General features: G+C 41.3%; 1 protein-coding gene across 2 annotated transcripts in view; it reads right to left on the bottom strand.

Annotated features, from left to right (window-relative positions):
• TMEM132E (transmembrane protein 132E) overlaps positions 1 to 9,428 on the bottom strand; it is a 201,638-nt gene that overhangs the window by 18,117 nt on the left and 174,093 nt on the right. For both annotated transcript variants that reach the window (XR_015798161.1, XM_088152267.1), the window contains exons 6-8: positions 5,115 to 5,320; positions 3,098 to 3,377; positions 1,051 to 1,242 (exon numbers count right to left, since the gene is read on the bottom strand). Coding sequence is in view for 1 of the 2 variants with exons in the window: in XM_088152267.1 (XP_088008393.1) it covers positions 1,051 to 1,242; positions 3,098 to 3,377; positions 5,115 to 5,320 (678 nt within the window). In the remaining variant the exon portion in view is untranslated. The remainder of the gene's footprint in view (positions 1 to 1,050; positions 1,243 to 3,097; positions 3,378 to 5,114; positions 5,321 to 9,428) is intronic.

The following is a 9,428-nucleotide window of genomic DNA, read 5'->3' as shown; positions in this document are numbered from 1 at the left end:
ATCCTGTTGCCTGCAACATCCCCAAATGGCATCTGCAGTGATGCCAAAATAAAAAGCAAAATCCAAAAATCCAGAAGACCGGATTCCCCCTACTTCATTATTATTTAGAAAGACAGTGAAATCTGTTTTCGTTTGTAGGGCTTTTGAAGCCTACGTGGCTATTTATGTCACCTTCAATAGGAATGGGTCCTGGAGGTGGTGTTATTCTTCTGTGATTTCTATTTTATTTTATTTTAATGGGTTACATGAATTATTTTGCAGTGGTTTTGTTTTCTTTTTGTACATCTTACTTTGTAAACTGCTTGGAGTCATTTGGAATATGGTAGACTATACATGATGTAAACAATCAACCTATTAAATAAACATTTCTGAGGCCATTGAAATCTTGTAAAAAGTTCCTTCGCTGGTAAGCTACCTTCTCCTATACACATATAGGCTGAGTTCACACAAGAATCTAAGCAACAACATTAACCAGTTAAAACCAACTATGCTTAGCATGTTGTGTGAATCTAACTGCTAGATCTTCAACTGACCTTGTTCAGCTTATTGTGCAAACCAGCAACAGTGTCCTTCAAATAATAAGTTGTGATGTAGGAAAACACTGGCAGCTGGTGAGAAGAATTTTGCTATAATTTTCAGTGATTAAAAAAAAATTCCCCTAAAAACAGAAAAACTCCTATTGTTCCTAACACTAACCTCTAACTTCTCTGAACCTTTTAAAGATTCAGTATCTCTCCAATGAACCAGAGTTCCCCTTCCACATCAATACACAGAAAAATTCACTTTCTCTGATAGGAAAATGTTTGAGAAGCACTTTGTTCAGCCCAAGTTCCATCTTTCCTGTGACGTTCTCATTCTCTGTCTACAGGGAATGCTTTCCTGTGAAGCAACCTCCCATCACATGGGCCTCTCTCTGCAGTCTGAAGAGAACAGTTGGCCTTCTCTTTGCCTCTCTGGGAGAATGGAACCAATCCATATGGGCTTGCATTGAGCACTGGGGGTTTCTGGGAACTATGTGAGACTACCTTCCCCAAGAGTGGTCAACATTACCTGCTTGGAGAAATTGAGAGTCTGCTGGGCTGTTGTCTTGGCCACAATGGTGTGGCTATTTCCAGGGCTGGCATGAAGGGAAAGGGAGAGGTTTGAGACCACCTGAGCCTTCAGTTCCATAATGGTAACCTTCTCATCAACCACGGTCACTGGTGTCTCCCCAAGGACAGCTTCCACAAGTGGAGAAACTACCTGTAGAAGAAATGGGTACCCTCACTGATATAGAATTATGACTGGGGATTCATAGAATCAGATTTTTGAAAATGTGAAAACAACCCTATTAAAAGCATAGGAAAAGCACTAAATTAATTTTTCTAGATTAAATGGAAGATCCTTCAAATTGAGCATCTTCTTTCAGAACAACGCTCACTTTGTTACCAAATTTTGGTAGCATAGTCAGGAGCGGGATGTTCTGGGGACAGCAAACAATAGTTCTGAGGGGCAAATGTAGCACATGGACCTCAAATTCCCACACCTCCCAAGTCTCTTCTTATAAAAAAGATGCTCCCATTTCACAATTTTTTGATTGACTTTTCTTTTTTTCATGCACCTCTTCAGATAATGATACACAACAACCAGGACAAAACAGACCCTGAAATATATTATCCACATCTTTTTTTAAAAAAACCCTTATTCTAGCTTGGGACCTGACATTTTTAGGCACAGCAAATGGAAGCCAAACAGCCAGATCAGGCACAGATCTTGAGATTCTTAGAATCTAAACTTTCATTTGAAAAAAAACGAGTGTGGAAGGAATAAAATATACCTTGCATTGCTCAATGATAAGCAAAGCTTAATAAACACTGCAGCACAGACATGGATACAAGCCTGTATTACTGCCATAATTTATTCATATCATCTTTTTTCTGCACTGAATATGGGTTATCTTACATGAGGAAAGTGTTTTCATTTTTTAAAGCAAAGAATATATTACAGGAAAAGAAATGCCCGTAACAGAACAGCTTCTGAGGTTTCATAGCAGAGATTCTTGATTTCAAAACCGCCTCATGAGATCTATAGCCACGTTTTCCATTTCTCCCTCTGGAACTGGGCTTCTCATATTAATATAGCCAGTCCACAGATCATCACCCATTCATGGTCTCTCCCTCACACAGACACACAGAAAGTTCTTCAAAGTGTATTTCATCAGCGGGAGACACACTGACCTTGAGCCACAATATCTTTGAAGATGGCAGCCTGGGAATTTTGCTTAGGAAAGCAATACAATGTCAAAGCCTGGAATTAATTGTAGCTATAGAGATGCCTGGCAGAGATTCAAGCCTTGCTCAGAACCACTTCAGGGAGAAAATGCACAAGAGAGAAGCAAGGAGTATTGGGTGGGGAATGCAAAGTGGAGGAAGAAGGGTTCACAAAACTGCTCTTGGAGGTGCCAATGATACAGTCCTGCCCAAGCTAAACCAACTGCCATGCTGGCTTCCTAGTTCCTACTCTGGGCTTGAAAATCTATGACATGGACCAGATTGTGGAATGCTGGTTTAAATACACAGAATCACATACTGAATAGGTTATACCTCCATATCTGAATCCTCTGTGTTAGGATTATTATGTAATGTCTCATTCCTGCTCCCAAATTCATTTTCACTGGTTGCTAACTGAACAATGAAGGTCTCGTTGAAAAAAATAAAAGGAGTCGAGTGGAAACATTATACAGGATTGCTATTCTTGCTCTAGAAAATAAAGAAGTAGCACAGGTTGGGTGGAAAAAGGTAAGATATTTTTGAAATCAGGACATCCATTTCCTTTGCCCCAAAATGTATGAGACAATAATAAGCAAAGGGCCTATGGGTATCTGCAGACTGCCCTTTGCAGATACCCACCGTTCACTTTCACCATTACAACAGCCAGCCTGCTCAGTCTGAGGACCGCTTGTGGATCATCTACTGAAAATCTGATGGCATTTACTGGGATTTTCTGCATCTGAGGAATAAAAAACCTCTCTGCCTCTCCACTTCCTTCCCCTACCCCCTCTAGGGCTAACAAACCCAGAATGGTTCTTTTTTGGGTTCCGCACTTGATTTGCTTTTACCTTGAACAAGGTAGTGCCAGGCTCCCTGCCAGCTAGTGTATTGCTATTGACCATGTGTGCCACGCGTGGGTTGTCGACCTTCATAAAGTCACTGACTAGGTCTGTGACCTCCACCATCCACTCAGGGCCCAACATGGTGACCACCTGATCTGTGCCCTCAGAGGAGGTGGTGTGGAACTGTGTGAACACCTGCAGGGTGGAATGTTGGTACTGAAGTGTGCAGCCCCTGCTTTGTCTCCGTTCTTCTTCCTCATCCTCATCGTCACTCTCCCGTATGGACCTGTGAGAAGTTGAAGGACATCAGTGCAGAAAAAGGATTTGGTTGGCAGCTTTGTTTTAATGCAAACTATTTTCCTTTTTTTTCTTATCAAGGTTCTTTTTTTTTTCTCAGATGGTCAGGAATCAGTATCTTATTGACCCCAAAGGAAGACAACCCTGAATTTAAGATGACTGCCCTCCCAAATAAGTATTGTAGATAGACAGGAAAAGAAAGATAAATACACATAAAACTCACAACAATGCTCAGCTTCCCCAGCTTGTCAAGCTAACGTTGCCTACTGGATCTGAAACCAATCCTGAGAATTATACCCCTATCCCAAAGAAATGTGTGCATATGGCACACTAGTATACTTGTGTGCATATCTGTATATATTCCTGTCAGAAGCCACACTCCAAAACAAGCAGGGTCAGGGCAAACAAAATAAATGTATACTAACACAAGGAATGGCCACTAATTAAATTTTATTTTTTTAAAATATGGTATCCCATTTATGAAACTAGTTGATTGCTATCTGTGTATTCTCACTCTCTCACATTCTTATACTCATCCTCACACATATCACAGTCAAGTACACACATACCTATACATTCTGCTCTCTCTAGCAGAAAAAGGAAGGAAGGAAGGAAGGAAGGAAGGAAGGAAGGAAGGAAGGAAGGAAGGAAGGAAGGAAGGAAGGAAGGAAGGAAGGAAGGAAGGAAGGAAGGAAGGAAGGAAGGAAGGAAGGAAGGAAGGAAGGAAGGAATAGGATGTAGATGCAGTAAGGGGAAGAGAAGGGAAGGGGAAATTGTGAGCCACCCAGAGTGCTGCACAGGTGTTACAAAATAAATTCACCAGGCAAATAGCTTCTCTTTCCAAGCAACAACTAACCTGCAGGCCTGCAGCCATTTGCATCTTTTGCTCCTATGACAACTTTTTCTATCCTTATCCTTGAACTGAAGGGAATCCCCTGCCCAATTATTTGGGAGAAAACATGTTCTGTTATCAGGTAGATAAGGTAGTCACTCTGATCCTACCAAGGTGTCATGCAGCCAGTTGGATCTTGGATATGATGGCAACACAACACTGAATTAAAAAGGGCAATGCTTCCTGTCCTCCAAAGTGGATCTTTCAGATCATGATCGTGAATTTAACATCCATCATTGAATGAGCCACGGTTACTGCTTATATATTCTGCAACTGACAAATATGAGTATCTAGTGTGGAAAGTCTACGGTAAGTTCAAGTTTACAAGAAATATATCTAAGAATGGCTACAATCTCACCATGCACAGCTCTCCATATCATCCACTAAACCTTCTGGGGCAGACTTCCCCATCCTATTCCTTTTTGCACCACTGGAATCATGGAATCACAGGTTTAGAAGGGATCGCTTAAGGTATGATCTGTGCAGGAATCCAAATTAAAGACTTCTCTTCAACATATGCAAAAAAGGGGAGTTGCTATCTCTCTGGGTAATAAGTTCCACTGTGAAATTACTCTTCCATGTAATTTTCTTCCTAAAATTCAGTTGGAATCTGCCATCTTAATATCCGTGTTTCTGTGTCTACCCTCTGGGATGACAAAGAATAGGTCTCTGCCGAATCCCCACTCTGTCTTCTCTTTCCAAAGCTTAAAACCTACTCAGATCCTTCTCTCTCTCTTGACTAAACTTACTTCCTATTCCATTAATCCTCCTCCTCCAAATCTGTTCCAGTTTCTCTAAATCCTTGTTAAAGTACAGAGCCCAAAACTAGCCTACCTCCGATCTGGTAAGATGGGAACTCGCCATCCTTTCACTTGGCTGAGGCGTGAGTCAGACAGCTCAATATGAAGAGGGAGTTTGGGGACCCAAACAGTCATCTCCAAGAGGGCGCTGAGGTGCTCATAGCTGAAGAACACACCTGCATTCATGGAGCCCCTGGACTCCTTGCCGCTCACAAAGACATAGTCACAGCTGCTGGACACCTATATGAAAATGGGAAGAAAAAAGAAGATGTGTGGTGAGCGAAAGTCCCCCCTTCTTCCACATTTTTCTGGATTTTGACGACTTTGAAGTAATTAAAAAAATTACCATCAGACAGATGATGGTTTCTAAACTGCCCTCTTACAAGTCTGCTGATTGTTTTGAAAGCACTTGAGTCAAGTTTGTAAGAAAGAAGGAAGAAAAAAAGAAGATGGATACATAAATAAAGAAATAATAGCAGCAACAGCATAAATTTACTGAGGCATTTCTTGAACCACTCTAATGACCAAATAAAAAAAAGAACCAGAAAAAGAAATGGTTTGGAAAAATATTTCTATTATATCTGATTAATATGCGTATTGGCTAAGTAAACAGTGGCCTTTATGAGAGGGGCAGACAGTTAAGGATATTATATAATTCCATGTGCATTTGAGCTCTAATGGGGCTCAGATGTCATGGCAGTTAACAGACAATTTTTTATTATCGGCATACTATGTAGCCTTTATTGTGGCAAGTAAGCAAGCTCACAGCTGTGTACTGTGGACAGTCTGCTCCCTGCATTCTGCAGATTTACTTATGCTCTTTCAAGTGAACATTTTGAACATGAATGTTGTAGAAAGAAGGTCCTGGGGCAAGCAATACTGAACTGGGCCCAGAAGGCACAATTTTGTCCCCCCACCCCCACCCTACCACTCATAAAACTATCTATACAGGATTCGTGCCCCAGTTAAAACCAACTGTTCTGATAGGATGCAAATTCTACTGAAGTGTTATAACCATTCGAAATCAAAGCAAATGCGTGACAATCATCATAACCATTAGAACATAGCAGTATCTATCTCATAAGCACTTTGTAGAGTTGGAAATTGGAAGCAACACACCCTTACAGTGTCATTCCTATCAGAGATGGGTGCATGTGCTGTTCCTTCACCCAGGGAAATATATTTTCTGAGGTTTTGCAAGATTCCAGCTTGCTTCAACATATCTGGTGTGAGAGAGATGTCAAGACCAGAGATTCCCAAGGCAGAGATATCAATAAAAGCAAAAACCACTTGGTTTCAAGGCCATAAAGTACAGGGCAAAGAGTCTGTTGAAAATGTGAGAAAGGCCAAATGAATGCATGTGAAAACAGGGGACAACTGAATCCTAGTCTGGAGAGGCTAACATCTGGAGAACAGTTGGTTGAGGAAACACCTTCGTAACCTAAGAGTTCAATCAAACTAGTGAGAGTTGTTGACTGGAGTCCTGGGATTGGAAAACTCATCACACTCCAAACCCAACGGATCAGGATGGCTGATCTAAAAAACTACTAGGGAATCAATAATGGATAGGATGAGATCAGATGAAAATTCTGACCTTGGAAAATCTGTTTGTTCTGAGAATAGATCCTATTTTGGAGATATTCAGATTCAAAGTGAGCTGAGACAAGTCATTTAAAGTATTTTGAATAGCTATTAAAATTATAGATGCTTATTAATTTTCCCCAATTTCCTATTTTTCTTAGTGAGAAACTTCTATCAAAACATTTGTCTTACAGATCCCCAGATACTTTTTAAGCCTTGGAAAGGCCCAAGTGGGGTACAATCGCTCCTCACATTTCTTCTCTCAGCATCTTCACAGTTTAATTTTGTTCCTCATTGCTTTTGTTCATCAAAGTTAGTGGCCTACTAAATAGGAGTATGTAGTATACTGAAATGACTCTTGGGATTATCACTTTATTTTTATTGCTTTAACGAGAAGTACTGATCCATCTGATCTTTTCAAATGCTGAACTACAGCAATGGATGGACATCTTGCCGTGAATGTAATCATCAGAGACAGTTGCCCCCATGAAAAGGCCCTTGGGCTCCTGAAACAGGAGACAAACATTTTCTGTGCATGGCCCTGGTGGATCCTCAAAGCTTCCACTTAGCAATTTTGAATGCTTTGTGATCTTGCACTGTTCCTATAATTGCATGTGGTGGCCAAGGCAAGGTAGATACCGTACAAGCTAAAAGGAGTGCTCCAAGACTCCTAGAATCTAGTAGACCTTGCTAATGTAACCCAGACTTGGGTGATTTCTGAGCTAGACTATTCGAGCATCTTCTAATAGGACTGCCTTTGGAGCAGAAGCATCCATGGTATACGTATGTCTACGCATGGATCAAAATGGGCAAGATGGTGAACTGTGCATCACAATGCAAACTCACCCCTGAAGGTAGGTGGCTTGCATCACAACACTCCATCTACCATCTTGGCACACACAGAGATGGACAGTCACCACTGTTTTGAAAACTGTAGGAAGTTCCAAAGGTGTTTATTAGTAACCATAAACTGTTAGGAGAGAAGAAAACTTTTAAGAGTCAGTCTCCCACTTTTATGTTCAAATGCTGTTCAAATTTAAACAAGAGAGTAATGGATGGGAAACACAGACAATCTGTGATGGACTGGAATGGAGGAAGGGGGGTGAAAACGGTGCTCTCGTCTCCAGAGCAACGCTCTGGAGATAAGCGGAGAAAGCTGGCGCATCCCTAAACATTCCAGAAGATAGTAGAGAGTTGTGCCTGGGAACTACTGGTCAGTCTGAAAAGATTCTGTAAATAAGCGCTAGCTAATAAACCTTGCTGATTGAACCTACACGGTCTCCAGGAGTTCCTTGGGCTAGGCCTGACACAATCACAGTTTTAGGCTTTTTCTTCTTTTTCCTCTTCTTCTCATGGAGCAATGACATCATCTAATGGATGCTGGAGTAATGCATTTCTTTGGCAAAAGCCTTTCTTTGTGCTATTTTTGAATAATATTACTTTCAGTTTTATGAGTAACTAATAGAGAACTTGCTATATAGGCCACCTTGAGCTCCTGAAAGAAAGGTGGGATAGAAATCAAATACATTAATTTAAACTTTATGCCCAACCTGCCATTTGGTTCACTGCTGTTTTACAAGCCTCCCTCCTTTTGGCCCTATCATCTCTGTTATTCGCTATGAATAACACCATATTCTCACAGCTGTGTAATAGTTCAGAATATTGACCTATCTTGTCCAGTAGAGTCTACTCTGATTGGCACTTGGAGAGAAAGAAACGTTTTCACAGTTTTATTCTCTGTGATCCTTTAACTAGATTGACAGGCATTTAACTGGAAACATCTTCCATGCAAAACAGGTGATCTGCCACTGAGTAATGGGCCATCCCTCAGGAGGTTTCAACTAGAGACCAAACTTGCTCTGAAAATCATGGCCCTCTTCACTTAAGTCTGCTCCTTGCCCTTCGCTCAGATGTATTTTAATTGCAATGTAAAAGCCAAGAGAGTTTATGATGATAATGTGTTTGTCTGGGTCTGTGTCCCTGCACATGCGTGTGGCAAAAACCGCTAGGGTCTATTTCCTCTTATTCCCACAGGGCTACTTAAGCTTGGCTTCGACATCCAAGAGACACCAGCTCAGCATGTCTGCAAAGACAGTCCCAGCTTGGTATCAGAATAAAAATAAGCCCTGAAATGCATTTCTGGATACTATGTCATTCATCAAAATAAAGATGCTGGGCCGTCTCTTGCATCCCTTACGCTAATAAACACACCCATCGGCACAAACCATTACAGATTCTCCCAGCCTCTCAGGGCCTAGGAATGCAAATTACTAAAATTAATACCATCTCCATTCCAACACGCCTAAAAAGCAGATCTTTCATCTGTTGTGTTGTGTTTCAGGCACACTTTGGGGAACACAAATCTCTGAAGGCAAAGAAAAGGAGGGGGGGAGGAAGAACTGGGGGTCTGTGGCTCTTTCGTGCTGTAGTTGCTAGCAAAGGGAGTCATTAAGGCAATCTAGACAAACCTGACATTGCTTATGCTCTGTTCAGGCAACATATCCAGTAGGGGTAGGGAAACCTTTCTTGTTGGTAGCCAAAAATTTGCAGGGTGGGGAGAAGCATGCTCATGAGGATTGCAGGGAATCTCGGGGTGAGTTTTCAGAAATTGAGTGCAGAGGTGGTGGTTGCTGTTGTTATTGCTATGATTTGCTCTTTTCTTTGAAAAAAAAAGCGGAGGGGGGGATGATTGAAAACACTTACCAAGCATAGCATATTAGGAGATGTAAACTTTCACCTAGTAGAGACCATTTTATATATGCTGACC

Source organism: Python bivittatus, unplaced genomic scaffold, assembly GCF_059951505.1.
Source record: "Python bivittatus isolate LINGU-HERP-01145 unplaced genomic scaffold, Pbiv_v1 ctg000690_np1212, whole genome shotgun sequence".
In the NCBI taxonomy this organism is placed as follows: Eukaryota; Metazoa; Chordata; class Lepidosauria; order Squamata; family Pythonidae; genus Python; species Python bivittatus.
This window is presented reverse-complemented; position numbering and strand designations above follow the sequence as displayed.